Source organism: Gigantopelta aegis, chromosome 9, assembly GCF_016097555.1.
Source record: "Gigantopelta aegis isolate Gae_Host chromosome 9, Gae_host_genome, whole genome shotgun sequence".
In the NCBI taxonomy this organism is placed as follows: Eukaryota; Metazoa; Mollusca; class Gastropoda; order Neomphalida; family Peltospiridae; genus Gigantopelta; species Gigantopelta aegis.
Genome location: NC_054707.1, coordinates 8,613,185 through 8,636,829, shown reverse-complemented (window position 1 = coordinate 8,636,829; position 23,645 = coordinate 8,613,185). Strand labels below are relative to the sequence as shown.

Below are 23,645 nucleotides of genomic sequence, written 5' to 3'. Positions count from 1 at the left end.
ATTGGATGTCAAACATGTGGTCATTTTTGACACAGTCACAGAGAGGAAACCCGCTACACTGTTTCATTAGTAGCAAGGTATCTTTTATATGCACCATCCTACAGACAGGATAGCACATACCATGGCCGTTGATATACCAATCCTGGTGCACTTGCTTTGTTTTCGATCATGGCGCTACATATACGACATGTCTCTAATTAAGTCAGTTGTACTAGGGCATTCAATCCTTGGCCTGGTTCAGGAGGAAATGACTGCGATTAGTGGCAGACGGGTCGTGTTTCTAGAATTGTCCAATATTCAATCATATTAATCGTCACGAGCTTACTGCCACGAGACATATCGAGTACTGACTGCTTCAACACGTCCTTGATACAACACACTGGCTGCAAAACGATAGGCAATGGCAATGGAAAACGTATTATCGTTTTTTTAGTGTCGTCCCGCTGATTGTAAACAATCTCGCCTAGTGCCTCTCCTGGCCGTGTTTGTTCAGCTAGCAGACCAGGCATAGGTCAGAGGATTACAATTCCCATTTGTTCGGACGTCGACTCTCGGCGCATGGCAATGAGGCAAATGGACAGGACGAGGATTCAACATGAAACGCTTTACGGGATCAAAATCTGTTTTCCGTTTTGGGGGAATTTCTACAACAGATCCCGTGAACTCTCTAACAGAAGGTCGCGGTGATATTCACTGAAAAAAAAGTCAATAATTCATCGTTATGAGCAACTTAGGAGCAAATGGATATAGGAGATCCATTACCATATGTCATCATCAGTAGTCTGTAGCTGGGGAATAGAGTTATCAGAACACAGACAGAATGTTAATGTATGAGACACGACTGATTTAACCCATGTTCGTGCTGTCATACTGATTTTTATATAAGTGTCAAAATAATCATGTTACACACCAAATTGCCGTAATTTAAACTGTGCTGAGGTGTTAAACAAATCGAGTGTCTTTTCCATGGGCGTACATTGGGGGGGGGGGGGGGGGGGGGGGGGGGGGTTCGATGCGTTCGACCGAACCCCCCCCCCCCCGAAATCGCTTTTTTTATAATTTAATATATCTGACATTGATATCTGACATTATTATATTTACTCAACATAGAAATATATGCCCAATATCTCTGCCATCTATTTTGGAACCCCCCCTTTTCAAAATCCTATGTACGCCCATGGTTTCCTTTCCCAATATTGATTAAACTCATTACAAGGTACATTAAGCCGAATTTTCGGAGCCTTTTTGTTTTTAAACTCGAGTGTTCATGCAATATAAATTAATTTAGACAACGCGTATAAGACAAAAGCAGGAAGCCGAATTTACAGAGGCTGTTTTTGTCTTACACGATTGTGTACATATATTTACAATGCTTAAACTCGCGTGTTTAAGAAAAAGGTGCTTCGTAAAGTAGTTCCAGGCTTGTACAGATGGTCAATTATTTCTAAAGATTTCGCTTCATCCCCTTGCACTACAGGAGTGTAACACTTATATGGAACATTTTCTTATTAGGAGTTTCCTTTTAACACGTGTTTTCGGTTATTTCACAAACGAATATACAGTTACACTGCCGGTGTTTTGCCAGTGAGGGAAGTCAGTTTTTTATTTTAATAACACGCTTTGCTTTACGTCAGATTAAAGCGTTTGACATTCTTTTCTCAGAACGGGCCTCGGTGCTGTGATAATGGTTGTAGGATATGGTTTTTAGATTTCTGAGATAAAGTCGGGGTTTACAGTATCGTTAACACGGGCTTCATTATAGAACTGACAACCAAATTCATCATCGTCATTACCTGGAACCGTGCCCAATAATGGAACTGTGGGATGTTTTATGTTATTCGGGTTAAAGCGACTCTCGATGGTGATTAACATCTTTTAAATGTAAAACTACGTCAGCACCAGCACCACTACCACCGACAAAACACACTATGCTGTTTTAAGTTTAATTAGGCCGGGGTTTCAGTACTTTCAGTAGAATGCAGTTTATCATATTCATTTTACGATTTACACAATCTGTACGACTATAATTATCGACTGGAAAGTAACCGTTTGTTATCTTCTATTAAACGAAAAATTACGATTGGAGAACCGTTTTGAAGAATGAATAATGCATGTTACATTATGTAAATGTTTTCTAATTGCCGAAATTATTGTGGCTACTTTTTTTTTTTTTACTTTTCTTCTTTTTCTTTTTTTGAGTGAAATGTATAATAATTATTGATCATAGCGAATCGCACACGTGCTGGATCGTTCTGCTTTTACAACACAATGGACACGTGTTTATTTGTTCTGCGTTTACCACACGTGTTTCTGTTCTCCTGCATGCACCGCATGTGTATCGTTCGTGTCAGAAAACACACCAACTAGGAATCGTTCCAGATTGTCTGTTAGAAAAACGTGCTAAAATAGTTGCAGGTTCGATACAGCTGTTGTGACTTGTTAGCCGACTGTTCCCAATGAGAGAGGTTTCCGAGGGGAGGAATTCCTTGCCCTTTGGTCTATCTGTGAGTTTGTGCTGCACATTATCGTGGTTGTGACAGCCAGGTCGGAGCGCCCACTTTGTGTGTGGCTAGCTATACCATAGTCACGATATACGCGCTGCTCTTTGTCAACCAGAGGCGTGTGCTTTCGTTTGTATACAAAGAGAAAACAGTTTAGCAATTTGGTAAATCTGCTTGAATACCTTTTTTATTATTTTTAATTTCAAGGTCTAATCAGACACTGGGATTGATGCACCATCAGTATGTTTTCGACACTTTCACGGTCGTACAAAGCGTATGCCAGGTGGTGGTGTTTACGATTTAATAAAATGATATTTAAAACGGAACTTCGATTTTTCATACTTCCGATCTCATTCTCTGGCTCATACGACTCGGTCCGGTGTTTTGAACTAACCACCAACTTAACATCTCAACATCATTTATTTTAAAAGTAACAGGAGATTTTCCATACAAGATGAAATGCGTAACTGTCACGTCACTGAATGTAGCTTGTATTTTAGTGTACAATATAATAATACTAAATTGCTAAACGTGTTTGTCTTAGTATAGATATTACTCATGGAAAGAAATAAAAGACCACACCAACACCAACAGGAAAGAGTGACTGCATCCAAAACTATCACCCATAGGAAGGAAATTGTTTATTTAACGACGCACGCAACACATTTTATTTACGATTATATGGCATCGGACATATGGTTAAGAACCACACATATATTGGAGGAAACCCGCTCTTGCGACCTCATGGGCTACTCTCTTCGATTAGCAGCAAGGGATCTTTTATATGCACCATCCCACATACAGGATAACACATACCACGGCCTTTGATATACCAGTCGTCGTGCACTGGCTAGAGCGAGAAACAGTCCAGTGGGTAACAGGAAAGAGTGACTGCATCCAAAACTATCACCCATAGTATAGTCTAAGAAGTTAACCGTGTTACTAACATAGGGCGTACGGGCTCCCATTTTTGTAGGAGGGCAGGCTGATTTTTGCCCAAATTAAAGGAAAATGTCCGAATCTGAATAACAACATTTATTCAATGGTTACTGCCAAACGGCTGTATAGGGTTGCAAAACAAATTACTGCGCATTTTTTTTAAAAACATGGATTAAAAACTAATATTGTGAGTAAAATGATGGAAATACATGGTGAAAAGGTTTCAGGTCAGTTAATTTTTCCTGAATGTATCCATCGTTTTTGCCCGAATTCAAGGATTTGTTTCAGCAGTGGACGGAGGGGGTGGGGGAGGGCATACCCCTGCTCCCCGGGCTCGTACGCTTATGACTATTAACATTTAGTCTCACATCTCATATAGTTACTAGAACAAATAGTTACTAGAAAATGGTTTACAATACCAAGTGCTCCCTTATTTTATTTCTCGCAGTATATTATAATTATAAACTCTTATTATGTACTCTAGTCACTTTAACTAATATGTAAGGCATCTATGTTTAAAGGAGGGAGCGGGGTCAATCTCAGTCGGTATTTGGAGCGCCCGACTGAGATACTATTAGGTCGAAGGATCGAATCCCCTCGGTAGACCAATTATATTATCTGTGGTTTTCCCCACCCCAACCAGTTTCCACTTCTGGTATATCAAAGCCCGTGGTATGTGCTGTTCTGTCTCTGGGAAAGTGCATTGCTGCTAATGGACAAATGTAGAGGGTTTGCTCTGAACACTGCGTGTAATAATTACCAACTGTTTCACATCAAATAGCCGATAGGACTGTGGGTGTGAGTAATTTTTGGCATGCTTTCACCAGAGAACTGTTCAACACGCTTGTCGTGGGCACAACCTCTGACTTCGCCATTGAGTTCTGTTTGTGACAGGGAGGAGCCGATAGGAGTGACATAGGGGGCCTAATGTTATGTAAAATCTAACTTCAGGCGAGTGCTGCACCACGATTCGTCAAACATCAGGCGAGGGCTATACCACTGGGCTACTTCCCGCTATTTCAAGGATGATTAGCAATTATTGATTGTAGCTGACTAACGCGGACACTCCACGGCCATAATAAAAATACCTGTGAAAAACCATTAACTGTATTTGGAGTCCACTTTACGTCCTTAACTAATGTATGTCATAAAGCGCGGAGCACAGGTCGCGCATAATTTAAATAGCTTGTCGGCGAGCTGACGAGTCTGTCGTCCGCCTCATACATAAAAACATTCACCACATGAAGCTGGTGTTCGTCCTGTACCAGTCACTAGCGATGGCAGAAATTGCGCCTGGGATGAATGTGCCTGAAAATTAATTTCATATTTGCACGTAAATTGAGTGACTGTCCTATGCACGTAGTAGTTACAAGAACGGAGGCAGATGTTTATGGTGTGGGTTGAGGGTTCATTTTAAAAAAAGAGGTACCTATGTTATACCAAAGTACACTAACATATATTATAAATGTGTAGAACACACCTGTAAAACGCTGTCTTATAGAAAGTGTGATTTCCGGATTCTTGGTATACCGACACAAATTATTTACGTCTCACCTTGTGCATAGATTAAAATACCCATTCCAGTCAGTGGGCCCATTGGGATATTTCTCGCTCCAGCCAGTGCACCACGACTGGTACATCAAAGGCCGTGGTGTGTGTTATCCTGTCTATGGGATGGTGCATATAAAAGATCCGTTGCTGCTAATCGAAAAGAGTAGCCCATGAAGTGGCGACATCGGGTTTCCTCCCTCAATATCTGTGTGGTCCTTAACCATATGTCTGACGCCATATAACGGTAAATAAAATGTGTTGAGTGCGTCGTTAAATAAAACATTTCCTTCATTTCCCTCCTCTCTGAGACTATGTCAAAATTACCAAATGTCTGATATCCAATGTTAGCCGATGTTTAATAAATTAATGTGCTCTAGTGTTGTTGTTAAACAAACCATATTTTAAATTTGTTTTTAAATGAACGGTGATGAGCGAAACTGACTGACCCCCCCCCCCCCCCCCAACCCACCATCCTCACCCCCGTGTGTTTTCAGGTGTTCTTTAATTGAAAGGAGCCACACCACTGAACTTTTGCCTTTCCGTCCCTATTTGTGTCCCTGGTTAAATTTTCATCTCGTTTAAAACTGTTCAATACTGAGATATGCTGCAAGATGGTGGTTTAGATTCTTCTGACAATGATAAAAATACCGACAAGGCTATCACCTTCCTAGCTGGTCTGAATGCTCCATTGGTGCGCATTGTGTACAACCACACCACCAACTGACCGCTCGTAAATTAATTCCTTTAAGTGAACAAATATGCTAATGTTTTTATTATGGGAATGCCAATGGATTTTTGATTGTATTTGATTCTTCTGCCATCTTGAATGCCATTCAATATGGTCCTTCATGTAAAACCTGCATTGTTGTATTTTGTATAAGTATAAATGTTTGGTTTTTCCCTCCATAAGTTCCATTTCATGGCAGAAATATATCTGATTTACTAGTATTGGCCAGCGCGTGAACTCGGATCGGTTACACCTGGCTGGTCAGTTACAGCTGAGTAGACAACACTTTGACAGGCTGACGACAAATTGTTGTTATCTGTGTTCCGTGAATTCTCTATTTAACAACAGATCTTCTCGTGAATAAGGCAATCCTATGGTCTGGTGCCTTCCTGAGAGTAAAGGACGGTGAACAGGGCGAGAGAGGTGTAACAGAGACAACGCCCCCCCCCCCCCCCCCCCCCCCCCCCCGAACACGCCCAGAGAAGGCCTGACGGATGTAATGTACTCAACATCAAAGTCCGGTCCGTGGGTTTGGCGGAGATGTGTTTATTGACAGTTCCCCCGGTCTATTATAGGACAATGGGGGACTAAATTAAACACCTGGACTAACAGAGCGGAGAGTTGTCATTACCAATAGCATCTCTTTTCATCTGTGTGCCCAGCTTTTGTTACTATCGCCGTGTTGGCACCAATTACAGGTTATTGCAGGTAACGCTGTCTCCGAGGATTCGCCCATCACTGTCAAAGAGGAACATCCCACTTGTTTTAGTGGTGTTGATAGTAATTATTAAGTCCAGATTGTTAAGAGAACTGCTATCAAAAGTATCATGCAGAAACACAACAAAAAACCCCATAACATCAGACATAGGTAAAATGTGGATTACCCAAACAGATGGATAGAAATTTACACCTGTACAAATGCAAAAACCTCAACATCAGACACAGGTGAACTGGGAATTATCCATACAAAGGGATAGAAATTTACACCTGTACAAATGCAAAAAAATACAACATCAGACACAGGTGAAATGGGGGTTACCCAAAGAGACGGACAGAAATTTACACCTGTACGGAAATTCTGATCTGACACATAAAACGTAATTTGAGAAGCGATTGCAATATACCCCATGCAGTGGCCTAACAATAAGATGATAAATTAAATATATGGATCCACGGGGTCATGACCTCACGTATGCCTGCATCTATGATTTAATTGGTTTGTGCAACCATGCTGAGCTTCCTTCATTTTAGAGCTACAATAAAACATATCTAGGTATCGTCACGCGTTTGTTGCTAAAACCAACTTGAGTAATTAATTGGCCATGCTTTATGTATAAATACTATCCTGTTGCGAACATAAGATATACAATATACTAGAATATAAAAAAAAGTATATATATTTTACTAATACATTTTTATGTTCTCTTTCAGATGTTCAGCATGTTTCGTGTATGTCTGGCCTTTATATTGTTTATTCTGTTCGTGCATCACACCGATCAACAAGGTCAGTATACAGTTAAACACGACTTCTTTACTTTAATAATGGTAGTGTTACGTGAACGCACATATACAGAGGCGGATCAAGGGAGGCAGGGGCCCGGGCCCCCCTAAATTTTGCGATAGTTATAATTTTATTATATATTAATTTTCTTTTCTTTTTTTACGATCCCCCTCCTAAATACCCCAAAGTTCTTTTGGCATTCCACCTCATGTCACTGTCCCCCCCCCAATGGATCCGCCACTGATATACTCAACAAAATTAATTAAGAAGCAATAGACGTTTTGAAAAGTTTTTGCTTGTGTTATAATATGTTAACAAGTTTTGATTACATATGATTTCTAAAGGTTTTTTAAAAAAAAAAAAAAAATTTAACGACGCACTCAACACATTTTATTTACGGTTATATGGCGTCAGACATATGGTTAAGGACCACACAGATTTTGAGAGGAAACCCGCTGTCGCCACATAGGCTACTCTTTTACGACAGGCAGCAAGAGATCTTTTATTTGCGCTTCCCACAGGCAGGATAGCACAAACCATGGCCTTTGTTGAACCAGTTATGGATCACTGGTCGGTGCAAGTGGTTTACACCTACCCATTGAGCCTTGCAGAGCACTCACTCAGGGTTTGGAGTCTGTATCTGGATTAAAAATCCCATGCCTCGACTGGGATCCGAACCCATTACCTATCAGCCTGTAGACCAATGGCCTAACCACGACGCCACCGAGGCCGGTTAAAGGTTGTTTAAGTAAATTGTGATTAGTGATTCGCAGTGATGCATGCAAAAATAGTGCACAAGGTGAAGTTGTTTCGTATTGTATATAAAGAAAAATTACAAAAATATTTTCTGTACTCAATTAAATTGAATTACGTTTTCAGTAGTTTTATTTTATTTAATATTATGTTCATGTATTGAGCTCAATGGAGAAGTGCTTTTTTCTCTTTCTTTTTTTTACATTTACTTATAATAAATAAATAAAAATGAATCGACCGTGTATATAATCTTTGCGTAAATAGCCTGGGAATGTTGAAACATTAATCTGCTTTCGCAAAGGGGCGGGACCTAGCCTAGTGGTAAAGCGTTCGCTTGATGTTCGGTCGGTTTGGGATCGATGCCCGTCAGTGGGCCCATTGGGCTATTTCTCGCTCCAACCAGTGCACCACGACTGGTATATCAAAGGCTGTGGCATGTGTTATCCTGTCTGTGGGATGGTGCATATAAAAGATCCCTTGCTACTAATCGAAAAGAGTAGCCCATGAAGTGGTGACAGCGGGTTTCCTCTCTATATCTGTGTGGTCCTTAACTATATGCCTGACGCCATATAACCGTAAATAAAATGTGTTGAGTGCGTCGTTAAATAAATCATTTCCTTCCTTCCTTTTGCTTTCACGCCGTGTAAAAAGTCTCGTTTAGTACAACTAGGTTCCTGCCTTATGGAATCGGAGAATCCATAAAATCTGGCACGTTGACTGTCTCAGCTAGATAAGAGACATCGTGAGTTGCACAAAGACAGCAAACTTGTCGGCAACATCCACCTGGCATAACAATACAAATTGTTCGCTTGAACTGAACCTATCCACTTCTATTCATCGTTTAAAGATTTTCCTTTTTTTCTATTAATAAATTATATTTGATTTTAATAGTTGAAGGTATAATGTTTATATTACGAAACCAAAGGTCAATAAATAATTTTGGCTGGAAGCTGTCAGTATATAACTTTAAGTAGATAACAACCAATGTTTTACTTAATTTATGGAAAGAGTCTGTAACAAAATGGCCAATACTGCGGCCACTTATCAACAACACTTCTATATGCAACGACCTACGAATAATTCGATTTAGTTTTCCGCATATATGTTTTATTTGTATTGTGGTGTATTGCAGCATCTCAACGTGTTTTCCGAGTGTTTATTCCCGGAGTTAGCATCATGTTATCAAGTCAGTGGTGTTTGTATTTCAGCGTCCAAACAGGAGAGCAATCCATGCACGAACGCGCAGACGTGTGGGGAATGTATTCGGACGTCCAGCGTGTGCGCCTGGTGCGCCTCGGATGTACGTATTGCAGTCTAACATTGTCTGGTTGTCCAAGGGCGGATTCAAGGGAGGAGATATGAGGCACCAGTTCTTGTTATGCTAAATTTTATAAGCGTCTGTTTCGGCGATAATCTGAGGAGCGGATTCAGAATTTTGTGAAGGGGAGGGGTCATAAAGTTCTAAAAAGGGCAATGAGCCGATCTCCAAAAGGGAGCGAGATATGTAGGGGGATCGCGAGGGGGGTATGCTTCCCTTAAAATGATCACCACCCCATTCAAATGATGTTTCTGACATAATTCTGTTTTATATCGTACTACAGCTATGGACCAATGAGCCGAGCTCTGAAAGGGAGAAAGATATGTAGCGTGATCAGGAGGGGATATGTAGGGTGATCGGGAGGGGATATATAGGGTGAAGGTGATTGGGAGGGGATATATAGGGTGATCGGGAGGAGATATGTAGGGTGATCGGGACGAGATATCTAGGGTGATCGGGAGGGGATATGTAGGGTGATCGGGAGGGGATATGTAGGGTGATCGGGAGGGGATATATAGGGTGATTGGGAGGAGAGATGTAGGGTGATCGGGAGGGGATATATAGCGTGATCGGGAGGAGAGATGTAGGGTGATCGGGAGGGGATATGTAGGGTGATCGGGAGGGGATATGTAGGGTGATCGGGAGGGAATATGCTTCCCTTAAAAGTTAGAAATAGAGATGCCCAGAGACACGTTTTCCGGACACTGTAGTGTTATGTGCAATCTATATGGGTCATATGGGATGTCTAATCAAGATGGGGGGGGGGGGGGGCTTATTGCAAACTGTTTAATAAAACTATTATAAACTAATGTATTATAAACTATTGAAAGTGTTTCAAACTATTGTAACTTGTAAATTGTTGTAAACTGTTGCAAAGTATTGTAAATTAGTATAAGCTGTTGTGAACTGTAAAATGTTCTAAATTATTGTAAACTGTTGTAAACTAATACAAAGGACGGTCAGCTTACAAACAACGGTAAACCATTGTAAACTGTTAAACATTATTATATATAAACTATTCCAAACTGTTTTAAACTATTGAGAACTATTGTAAACTATTACAAACAACGGTAAACTAAGTACATGTACTGTAAACTATTACAAAGGACTGTAAACTATTGTAAACTATTACAAATTAATATAAACTATTGTAAACTGTTTAAAACTATTGAGAACTATTGTAAACTGTTTATAACTATTGAGAACTATTGTAAACTGTTTTTAACTATTGAGAACTATTGTAAACTGTTTAAAACTATTGAGAACTATTGTAAATTGTTTAAAACTATTGAGACATATTGTAAACTGTTTAAAACTATTGAGAACTATTGTAAACTGTTTCAGAATTTCGAGAGCCACCAGTCACGGTGTGACCTGAAGGATCTGTTTGTGGCGACGGGGATATGCCAAGATGCTGATCTGCAGTCACCGGACTTCGCCGTCAAGATCGAGCGGGTACGTGAGCCCTGAGAGAAACCACTCGATTTCAATATAACAATGAGACTAAGTATCGTTTTCTCACGGCGAAGTAATTAACTGATACTTTCCCAGAGGCGCTTTAGGCGTTTGTATTGGTAATTCTGTATGATGTAGCGCTTTAGCGTTAGAATATACTATCTTGCCGTGCCGGTAACAAAAGACTGTTATATGAACATAAATTGCACAAACCTAATTAACCGTGGTCAGTTTTGCATGTCATTGTTGAGTTAAAGCTTTATGAGACATAGATACGTTTGATGTTATAAGACGTTTTGAATAAGTATACTGCTAATAATGCCTGGGGTGGGTAGTCTAAAATAACTGGTGATGTGTAAAAAAAAAAAAAAGAGATAAAAAAGTAATTTTAAAAAATCGGGGCATAGTAACATGGTATACAGGACACATTTCACGCGAACCTTCGTTCTGTTCGCTTGTTGGTTACGTGAACTGCCAGTCAGTTACGCGATGCACTCTACAATTAAAAGTGATACACTTCAGGATCATCATAACTGTATTTGCTATGCAAGTATAATTCGTATATTATGAAACAATCGGTTACGTATACTTCTGTGGGAACGCCATTTTTCATATTATGAAATTTACTACAAGTTGTTTATTTCTGAATCGATTGTTTTCTAAATTATACACGAAAATAGTAAAAAAAAAGAAAGAAAATAATTTACAAAACATTTTTACTTTTCTTCTTATGTGAAACCAAACTGAAATTATTTACAAAAATAAAAATGTGTAGGATATGACAGACTATGGGTGAATATCATGTGAACAAAGTTTTGATTACTTGAGATTTTGTAATATTGTCCCGTAATTTCCAGCTTTTCAAAAAGGACTTTTTTGTATTTTGGAGGAGTGGACAGCCACCTCCTTAATGGATATACATTAACACGTACTTAAAGACAGACCATTTAATGGTGATAAAGCGTTTTGGTCAAATAAACACCTTTAACAAGCTTTAATTCAAAACGTATATCACAGATACTTAATCTTTGACAGTTATGTTGTTATCATTGATAATAACAACAAACTGATTTACCACTGTATAGGCAACTTAACATAATGTTTAAGTTGCACTTTTGTTACAGCTACTGTTACTTTGTAAATTTAACGAACTAATATCTGTTATCGCTATAAGCTTACTTCAGTTAAGTCTGTTGTTGGAACCCGTCAACAATTGTGTAACGCAAAATGTGTTATTTTTAAAAGCCCTTCGTGATATAGTGTGTTGTAACAGTAAGACCACCGCTCTACACTTACATAACACTCAACATACCCACCATATACTCGACACAATTAAATAAGGACCAGTTGATATTTTCGTAATTTTTCTTTAAATATGGCGAAAATAAAATACATATTGTTCCGCTGTAAGGTGTCGATATTGTCACATTTTCTTAAACTTAATGATTTAACATTAATTTAGGGTGTAAGCCACCAAATCAAATCCTATAGACGACAATATGTGGCTAAAACTCCTATCTGCAGCGTATCAATTGACATATACACCACGGATATAAATACTACCACCCCTCACCATTAAGGTGAATCAGAAACAATTGGGGGTCAAGTTGCTCATTTCAGAAATAAAAATTACTAATGCTGAACAGACTACAATGAGTATTTGTATTGTTTAGGATGACGATGTGAGAGGTGGAGGTGTTCTGGAGGAGGCCATTCAAGTCCAGCCACAGAACATCACACTGAGAGTGAGACCAAGTGAGTACCGGTGACAGCGATTTATGTCTGTTGAGATGGATTCATGTCTGTTCAAATGGATTTATGTCTGTTGAGATGGATTCATGTCTGTTGATAATAGATTCATGTCTGTTGAAATAGATTCATGTCTGTTGAGATGGATCCATGTCTGTTGAGGTGGATTCGTGTCTGTTGAGATGGATTCATGTCTGTTGAAATAGATTCATGTCTGTTGAGATGGATTCATGTCTGTTGAGATGGATTCATGTCTGATGAGATGGATTCATGTCTGTTGAAATAGATTCATGTCTAGTGAAATAGATTCATGTCTGTTGAAATAGATTTGTGTCTGTTGAAATGGATTCATGTCTGTTGAGATGGATTCATGTTTGTTGAAATGGATTCATGTCTGTTGAGATGGATGCATGTCTGTTGAGGTGGATTCATGTCTTTTGAAATAGATTCATGTCTAGTGAAATAGATTCATGTCTGTTGAAATAGATTTGTGTCTGTTGAAATAAATTCATGTCCAGTGAAATATGTTTATGTCTGTTAAAATATGTTCATGTCTGTTGATATAAATTCATGTCTGTTGGGGACGGGACATAGCCCAGTGGCACAGCACCCGCTCGATGCGCGGTCGGTCTGGCATTGATCCCCATCGATGGGCCCATTGGGCTATTTCTCGTTTCAGCCAGTGCACCACGACTGGTATATCAAAGGCCGTGGTATGTTCTACCCTGTCTGTAGGATGGTGCATATAAAATATCCTTTGCTGCTAATCGAAAAGAGTAGCCCATGAAGTGGCGACAGCGGGTTTCCTCTCTCAATATATGTGTGGTCCTTACCCATATGTCTGACGCCATATAACCGTAAAATGTTTTGTTAAATGCGTCGTTAAATAAAACGTTTCTTTCCTTTCCTTGATGTCTGTTGAGATGGATTCATGTCTGTTTAAATGGATTCATGTCTGTTGAAATAGATAAATGTCTGTTGAAAGAGATTCACGTCTTGGAATAGATTAATGTCTGTTGAGATGGATTCATGTCTGTTGAGATGGATTCATGTCTGTTGAGATGGATTCATATATGTTGAAATAGATATATGTCTGTTGAAATAGATTCCTGTCTGTTGAGATGGATTCATGTCTGTTGAGATGGATTCATGTCTATTGAAATAGATTCATGTCTGTTGAAATAGATTAATGTCTGTTGAGATGGATTCATGTCTGTTGAAATAGATTCATGTCTGTTGAAATAGATTCATGTCTGTTGAAATACTTCTTTTTAAAAAGAAAAGTCTAAGTTTTCTATCTTAAAATTATCTTCTTAAAACAACTAATTAAAAACAAAGAAAAATAACACTGTTGAAAGTAAAAAGATGTTAAGTGGTCATTTTGTCTGTATAATATTGACTCTTTTGTTTTTCCTTTTTTTTTAGGAAACTGCTGTTTTAATATTGTTTTGTACATGTTCGTGTTTTTTTTTTATTTGGTGTTCGTCGGTGGGACTTAACCCAGTGGTCAAGCACTCGCCTCATATATGCAGTCGGTCTAGGAACTGGTATATAACAAAAACAGGACTATTTTGTTTCAGTCTGTGGGATAATGCGTATAAAAGAGCCCTTGCTGCATTAGGAAAAATGTAACAGCTTTTCTCTGATGACTACGAGTCTGAAATTATCAAATGTTTAACATTCAATAGCTGATGATTAATTAATCAATGTGCTCTAGTGGTGTCGTTAAACAAAACAAACTTTAACTTCAACTTAACCATATGTCCGATGCCATATAACCATAGTTAAATGTGATGAGTGCGCTGTTAAATAACACATTCCTTTCTTTGTTTCCCTCAGACCAGCCTGTGACGCTGCAGCTGCAGTTCCGCCAGGCGGAGAACTACCCCGTGGACCTGTACTTCCTGCTCGACATGTCCTACTCCATGATCCGCGAGAGGAATGCTAAAGCCTGGCTCGTCAGGCTCGGCAAAGCCATGTGTCAGTAACTAGTGCTAGACTCACACTTTCAACTGTCACGACAGAGTTGGCCTACTTTCTGCTCTCACGACTTCTACGACTGTCCAGTTGCTAGTCTGAGCGTTCTCACAACTCGATTTTTGTCGTATACAGCTTCTGTGACCGATCAGTTGTTGTTAATCTGAGCGCACCAGTTTGTAAGACAGGAGTTGGGGAACTAACAACGCAACCGTCGAGTTGGCCAACGTCGTCGTGACAATTGACAGTCGGAACCTAGCATAACGCTGTCTTTTAATACTTATCTTTTTTTCTTTTTTTTAACACTATTGTTGGTTGATTGAGGGGTAGGGTCACAGCGGTCCTCCGTGCTTTTGAAGTTCCTCTTTTAATTACTTTTTAAAAAGTGATCATCCATATAATATACAACACTAAATGGTACAGAAAGCGCGTGTCTGAGCATGTTTATTTCAAACAGTTCTGGTGAGCATTCCCCCGAATCTCCCGACAGATCTCGCTCCCTTTGAAAGCTTTGCACATTTACCTTCGACAAACTGAAATTGCCCGTATTAAAAAAAAAATTGATCCCCCGCTTAACAAAACCTTGGATCCGCCCCTGACTGTTCACAATTAATAGTTTCTACCTCTAAATCGTGGGTACAGTTAAAATTCCTTACTTGAAACAGTGTTCTGTTTATTTATCTGTGCGCATCCTGAGGTTTTCGGAGCCTGTAGTAGTCAGTGCTATGGCAGTCCTCCTGTAGACGGAGTTTGACCAGTTCTTCTTCTGTAGACGGTATTTTCATTACTTTTTGTCAAACGTTATTTCGCTTCATACTTACAGTGATACATTATGTATTGGACTCTTGTCTACACATGGACGTTTAAGTTTAATAAATAATAAAGTATATATGTTTTTGTATTTTAGCTAAGAGTATGTCTGAAATAACCAAAGACGCAAAACTCGGCTTTGGATCATTTGTTGACAAGTTAACAATGCCGTTTGTGGCGTGGACAGAAGAGATGTAAGTCAATCTACTTTAGAAAATCTGTGCACAACATACAGCTGTGGCTTATTCTGACTGTTCCTGTACTGTTGTGGTGAATACATATAAGCATGTCACAGATACATATATATCCATTGTTATCTTAAATATCTATTGTTATATTTAGGGGCGAGGCGTAGTCCAGTGGTACAGCGCTCACTTGATGCGCGGTCGGTTTGGGATCGATCCCCGTCAGTGGGCCCACTGCGCTATTTCTTGCTCCAGCCACGATTGGTACATCAAAGGCCGTGGTATGTGCTATCCTGTTTATGGGATGGTGCATATAAAGATCCCTTGCTGCTAATCGAAAAAGAGTAGCCCATGAAGTGGCGACAGCGGGTTTCCTCTCTCAATATCCGTGTGGTCCTTAACCATATGTCTGACGCCAAATAACTGTAAATAAAATGTGTTGAGTGCGTTGATAAATAAAACATTTCCTTCCTTCCTTCCTTGTTATATTTAGGGTGTGTTTACGATTTGTAGATGGAAGATAGTACCAGTAATTGTTGTGGAGGGAATATATTAATAATTTTAAAAGAATTCATTTCCGTTTGTATATATAAAAACCATTCTCGATTTTTTTCAAAAGCTCTACAAGTTAAGCAATCATGTTAAGAGGATGACGATATTCTCCATGTAGGGGACAATCTTAGTTTCAGTTTTTAATATTATTAAAGAGTAACTGAGCTAGAAAGTTAAAAACAAATATGTTTTTTGTTTTTTTCCACACGTTAGATGGTATGTCTCTTCTATTTTGACAACAGTGTCTGATTTCCGTTTGTTTGTAGGCTGACGGCGAGGTGCCCGGTTGGAGTGACGTGTCGTCGCCCTTATGCCTTCAAGAACCAGCAGGGGCTCACTAGAAACATGACCCTCTTTTCAGTAAGTGCCAATACTATGGCCTAAAAACTGTGCTTCTGTGGTTTTGTGGGTATAGGTGGGGTTGAAAGGCTTTAAACATTAACTACATTCATTCCTATGGGTTCAGATAAAATGTTATATATATGTTTTTTAAATTTCACCTACATATTAATTTTTCAAAAACTGAACAACAAATTAGATCCTGCCATATTAATTTTTCAAAAACTGAACAACAAATTAGATACTGCCATATTAATGTTTCTAAAACTGAACAACAAATTAGATACTGCCATATTAATGTTTCTAAAACTGAACAACAAATTAGATACTGCCATATTAATTTTTCAAAAACTGAACAACAAATTAGATACTGCCATATTAATGTTTCTAAAACTGAACAACAAATTAGATATTGCCATATTAATGTTTCTAAAACTGAACAACAAATTAGATACTGCCATATTAATGTTTCTAAAACTGAACAACAAATTAGATACTGCCATATTAATGTTTCTAAAACTGAACAACAAATTAGATACTGCCATATTAATGTTTCTAAAACTGAACAACAAATTAGATACTGCCATATTAATGTTTCTAAAACTGAACAACAAATTAGATACTGCCATATTAATGTTTCTAAAACTGAACAACAAATTAGATATTGCCATATTAATGTTTCAAAAACTGAACAACAAATTAGATACTGCCATATTAATGTTTCAAAAACTGAACAACAAATTAGATATTGCCATATTAATGTTTCTAAAACTGAACAACAAATTAGATATTGCCATATTAATGTTTCAAAAACTGAACAACAAATTAGATATTGCCATATTAATGTTTCTAAAACTGAACAACAAATTAGATATTGCCATATTAATGTTTCTAAAACTGAACAACAAATTAGATATTGCCATATTAATGTTTCTAAAACTGAACAACAAATTAGATACTGCCATATTAATGTTTCTAAAACTGAACAACAAATTAGATACTGCCATATTAATGTTTCTAAAACTGAACAACAAATTAGATATTGCCATATTAATGTTTCAAAAACTGAACAACAAATTAGATATTGCCATATTAATGTTTCTAAAACTGAACAACAAATTAGATACTGCCATATTAATGTTTCTAAAACTGAACAACAAATTAGATATTGCCATATTAATGTTTCTAAAACTGAACAACAAATTAGATACTGCCATATTAATGTTTCTAAAACTGAACAACAAATTAGATATTGCCATATTAATGTTTCTAAAACTGAACAACAAATTAGATACTGCCATATTAATGTTTCTAAAACTGAACAACAAATTAGATATTGCCATATTAATGTTTCAAAAACTGAACAACAAATTAGATATTGCCATATTAATGTTTCTAAAACTGAACAACAAATTAGATACTGCCATATTAATGTTTCTAAAACTGAACAACAAATTAGATATTGCCATATTAATGTTTCTAAAACTGAACAACAAATTAGATACTGCCATATTAATGTTTCTAAAACTGAACAACAAATTAGATATTGCCATATTAATGTTTCTAAAACTGAACAACAAATTAGATACTGCCATATTAATGTTTCTAAAACTGAACAACAAATTAGATATTGCCATATTAATGTTTCAAAAACTGAACAACAAATTAGATATTGCCATATTAATGTTTCTAAAACTGAACAACAAATTAGATACTGCCATATTAATGTTTCTAAAACTGAACAACAAATTAGATACTGCCATATTAATGTTTCTAAAACTGAACAACAAATTAGATACTGCCATATTAATGTTTCAAAAACTGAACAACAAATTAGATATTGCCATATTAATTTTTCAAAAACTGAACAACAAATTAGATATTGCCATATTAATGTTTCTAAAACTGAACAACAAATTAGATATTGCCATATTAATGTTTCTAAAACTGAACAACAAATTAGATATTGCCATATTAATGTTTCTAAAACTGAACAACAAATTAGATACTGCCATATTAATGTTTCTAAAACTGAACAACAAATTAGATACTGCCCTTGGTTTTGGTAGGGTCTGGTTCTCGGAAACACACATGACTCAGGCAACTAGTTTTATGTGCTCCTATACCACACATGGGTTTCAAACATGTCCATGTACATAAAACAACAAAATGTAAACAGTTTTGTTCAGTTTCAATGTTATAACTATTTGTAACCATGAAATGATCACTACCCCATTCAAATGATATTTCTGACATAATTCTGTTTAGTTATTACATCGTACTACAACTGTGGACCAATGAGCCGAGCTCCGAAAGGGAGCGAGATATGTAGCGTGATCGGGAGGGGATATATAGGGTGATTGGGAGGGGATATGTAGGGTGATCGGGAGGGGATATGTAGGGTGATCGGGAGGGGGCATGTAGGGTGATCGGGGGGGGGATATGTTGGTTGATCGGGCGGAGATAGGTAGGGGGATCGGGAGGAGATATGTAGGGTGATCGCGAGGGGGTATGTTGGGTGATCGGGAGGGAATATGTTGGGTGCTCGGGAGGGGATACGTAGGTTGATCGGGAGGGGATATGTAGGGTGATCGGGAGGGGATATGTAGGGTGATCGGGAGGGGATATGTAGGGTGATCGGGAGGGGATATGCTTCCCATAAAAGTTTGAAATAAAGATGGTCAGAGACGCGTTTTCGGGGCACTTTAGTGTTGTGGTTAAATACATTTTAAAAAAGTGATTAAGGTGCAATCTATATGGGCCATATGGGATGTCTAATCAAGATGGGGGTGATGGCTTATTGCAAGCTGTTTAAAACTATTATAAACTAATGTATTATAAACTAATGTATTATAAACCAAGAACGACACCGCTAGAACATAGGGGGCAGGACGTAGCCCAGTGGTAAAGCGCTCCCTTGATGCGTGGTCAGTTTAGGATCGATCCCCGTCAGTGGCCCCATTGGACTATTTCTCGTTCCATCCAGTGCTCCGCGACTGGGGTAACAAAGGCTGTGGTATGTACTATCATGTCTGTTTGATGGTGCATATAAAAGGTCCCTTGCTGCTACTCGAAAAGAGTATCCCATGACGTGGCGACAGCGTGTTTCCTCTCTCTATATGTGTGTGGTCCTTAACCATATGTCCAACGTGTTGAGTGTGTCGTTAAATAAAACATTTCCTTCCTTCCTTCCGCTAGAACCTATTGATTTATTAATCTTGAGCTATTGCATGACTCAAACGTACAACATCCCACATGGCACGAAATGTATAACCCTTCTGTTATTTGTTGACAGCATCTTCATCAATGTCATTTGTTAATGGCCCAGATTACAAATGAAACCAGTTCATGATTTCACGAATATCAGAGGAAACAAAGAGTACTCATCTTTGAATGGGTTTTTAAACTTTTATTTAAGATAGAATAAAAAATATATTAATCCAGTTATAGCTGAGCGTGTTTTTCAGTTTCTATTCATGTTTTAGGACAAAATGAGTGACGCCTTGCAACACATGTCACAGTCCCTGGACAATCCCGAGGGAGGTATGGACGGAATGATTCAGGTGCTAGCGTGTGATGTAAGTACACCCCTCTCACCCCACCACTTTACTGTTTGATTTGAGCGTTATGGCATGTAGATGAAATTCAACTTAATGATTAGTATTTGCCGATGTAGCGTACTACAGGTCGTCGATTTGATCGTATTTGATGGGTCTATTGGGGTATTTGACCTTTTAACCAGTGATTCAACGTCCACGACGTTATGTAACTAACGGTAATGTCATCTCACACTTGCCTATAGTGAAAGTACATAATAAAAGACTCCTTGCTGCTTATTGAAAGGAGTGGGCTGTGCGTTAGCAGCAAGGTATTTAGATTTAACTAGTCCTTCGGACGTTCCAGCAAATGCTCCACAACAGGTGTAACAAAGTCTGTTGTATGTACTGTCCTGTCTGTATGATGCTGCATATAAAAGATCATTTTCTGTTAATCAGAAAAAATAACCCATTGCATAGCAGCTGCGGGTTTCCTCACATCATCTGTGTGGTCCTTGACCATATGTCCTACGCCATATAATCATAATTAAAATGTGTTAAGTGCAACATTAAATAATAAAAAATAAAAATTCCTTCCTACCTTCCTTTCTCCAAGCAAAATGTTTTAATTATTATGTGTATGAAACAGTATAGTGAAGTACACTTATAACGAACATGCTTATAACGAACTACTGCATAGAACGAACTGATCGTAAAGTCCCGTTTTATCTCCCTATACATTAATAACCAACTTGTGCAAATGTGTACAATGAACTACTGCTATAAGGAACTTACTATCATGTTTCCTTCCGGTTCGTTATTAGAGTACTTTACTGTATTTGGTTATACTGCTAGTTAAACAATGCTCTGAGGTGTGCTGTTAACCAAATACTCCTTTTAGTCCTTCTAAATATCTAGAGGTGAAAATGTCACATGTAGATGAATAACTACAGAGAAATTTAATACATAATAATTAATATACGCTCGTACGGTTACCTCAAAGATCTTTCCGTCTGAACTTTAATGTGCACCATTACTATACTCTAGATTTGCCGTGGAGATTTGATTGTGCAAATAAAGGTTACCACCAGATGAACACGTGCTTGCTATAGCAGCACTGTATGGCAGGCCAAACCTGTAGGGATAGTTGAAGTGGGCTGGGGTGGGTGTTCACAGTCGAATTTTTAAATATTTAGATGACTTTAGACATATGATCTAACATCTGAACAAAATAAAAATGTTTTTTTTTTATGCCTTTTTGCATATATGTATGTGTGTGTATGTGTGAATCTATGTATGTACATATGTGTGTGTATCGGAGGACATCCGGGTACGTGTGTACGTATTTGTTTGTGTATGGATATATGTGTTGTATATTTATTATATGTACAGCAGTGATTTGGGGATCCCATCCCTGACACTGCTATGTTTGTGATCTGGGACAATAAAAAAAAAAATTAAAAAAAAAATCAAACAGCTAATTGACCATATGACACATAATTAAATACATACTAAAGATTCATAAACAAAACAAAAAAAATAATAATAAAAATAAAAATAAAAAATGTTTTGGATGGCATTTTCCAGCTATTTTAAAGGTTGTTTATATACTAGAACAAAAAAGTAAATTTGGTTGTCCTCGGGGTGGGGGTCAAAGTCCCTGCCTTATAGCCCCGCTCCGACCCCACCCCACCCCGTTACGCCACGCTCCGACCCCACCCTATTACGCCACGCTCCGACCCCACCCCGTTAAGCCCCGCCCCTCCCCGTCCCGGTTCCTACTGGCTTTAATGTTAATGTTTAATATTTTATGATACACTTACTAAAGTATTTTGTCAAATGGTTATTCTCTTCGTTCAGGATCAGATCGGTTGGCGTGAGAGATCTCGTCGTATGATTGTGTACAGTTCTAACTTCTTCTTCCACATCGCTGGAGACGGCAAGGTGAGGGAACCTGTACAGGCCACAGTGGCAGCCATTGTTTTCTTTGTTAAATGCTAATTCAGCTTTATAGGATATTAAACGAGTTTCCATTTCGTATCATGTTTATGTCACTAGTGAAATAATTTTTAGTTGTCACGAGCTTTAGCGAGTGACAATGAAAATTATTCTACGAGGGACATAAATGGCGAGTTTAATATCTTATTTATTACCCAAAATCGATCTTAATTTATATCACTCAACTCGTTTGGTTGGCGTTCCTGTAAGGTTGTAGTGCCTCAATCGATGACGTCATCGTATGACGTCGAAGTGCTACGTCCCACTTGGCGTTCTAGTGGGAGGTATCAGGCGCGGATCCAGGATTTTTAAATAGGGGGGGGGGGGCCTGAAACGCGATTTCCTCGCATCTGAGTAACAAAATAGCTATATTAACGTATGTTTTTGGTATTGTCATACTGTTTTTGTTATCTTCAAAATTTCATAAACTCTGGTCTCTTCTTTTTAAAAAAATTAAAGTGGTAATTTCTCCTTCCCATATTAGGCTGGTTTTCCGTTGACTGCGGCTGCCGGTAAATGGGAAGAAATATCGAAACAGTTGTTTCAGTAATATACATTGCTTTGAACAACTGGGCCAATGTGTATGCAGAAACATATATTTGTTATGTAATTACAATCATTAAAAAGTCTCTGTTGGTCGATACCATCTTAAAAATTGCAGCAAACTCAGGAATGTCCCTTTAAGACGATTTTTATGAACAAAATATAATTTAAAGACTCTTGGGAAATAAGTGCATTTTTGTGTAATTCCACTCTAGTGTATGCTATAGTTAAAAAATAATAATAACTTGACCCCAAAAATAGGGGTAGCCCGGGCCCCTTGGGCCCCCCACTAAATCCGCGCCTGGGTATCACTTTGTTATGTACCAAGATATTTTTAACCATATGGGTAATAATAGATCTTACTTCATGTAGAAATTTACAGAGAAGTTTAATAGTACTTCGTTTTTGACCATTTCAGAGCTATAATGAAAAGGCGACAGCTGCAGCCACAGAAAAATATGCATTTTTAGTTTAAAAGTATCTTTTTTTTATCTATTGGATAAACCCTATATTATTTTGCCCGATTTTTTAATTTTTTTATTTTAAACTGCCATCTAGTTATTTTTGTGGAGGGATGGCCCTGAACTGTCGTACAATCCCATTTCTTTGCTGAAATATTTAGAGGATATTTCATGTTTTTTGTCAAATATGATTTATATCTCATCTCGTGAAGTTTGTAATCATGTCACACTCGTCGTGAAGGTTGGATTATGAGCCCGTAATTAACCTGACATACTTGTTCCTCGACTTGTCCGATTGCTTAGCCAGTCCGTGAGTAGAACTTGTATTGCTTTCGTGAGTTTTTGTTTTGATTTGTTTCCTTCCTTTTGTTTCTATAAACAGTACATATGTCATGTTTATACAAATATATATATATATATACATATATACATATGTATATACATGTGTATATATGATTCGTCACGAGTATTTTTTTAATATGGAAAATATCAACCGAGTCTATGTTAATCGGTATTTGTCGAGGCTCTGCCGTGACAAATATCGATTAACTAGACGAGGTTGATACTTTACATATTAAAAAACACGAGTAGCGAATTCTATTTATCCTATAATACTTCTAAAATAACATTTTAATTTTTTTTTTTTAGTAAATCACAGTACTAAAGTCGCCGCCATCGATAATATGACGTCATCACGATTAGCACAGATTAGTTTGACGTCACGCATTTTAAACAAATCTTTGAAAACGT

The 23,645-nt window shown here is 37.9% G+C and overlaps 1 protein-coding gene across 1 annotated transcript in view; it reads left to right on the top strand.

Annotated features, from left to right (window-relative positions):
- Positions 1-23,645, top strand: part of LOC121380470 (integrin beta-1-B-like) — a 55,734-nt gene that overhangs the window by 13,164 nt on the left and 18,925 nt on the right. Inside the window, exons 2-10 of the mRNA XM_041509291.1 lie at positions 7,150-7,222; positions 9,181-9,272; positions 10,635-10,745; positions 12,419-12,500; positions 14,334-14,474; positions 15,379-15,475; positions 16,285-16,378; positions 19,843-19,935; positions 21,754-21,837. Of these exons, the coding sequence (XP_041365225.1) occupies positions 7,150-7,222; positions 9,181-9,272; positions 10,635-10,745; positions 12,419-12,500; positions 14,334-14,474; positions 15,379-15,475; positions 16,285-16,378; positions 19,843-19,935; positions 21,754-21,837 (867 nt within the window). The remainder of the gene's footprint in view (positions 1-7,149; positions 7,223-9,180; positions 9,273-10,634; positions 10,746-12,418; positions 12,501-14,333; positions 14,475-15,378; positions 15,476-16,284; positions 16,379-19,842; positions 19,936-21,753; positions 21,838-23,645) is intronic.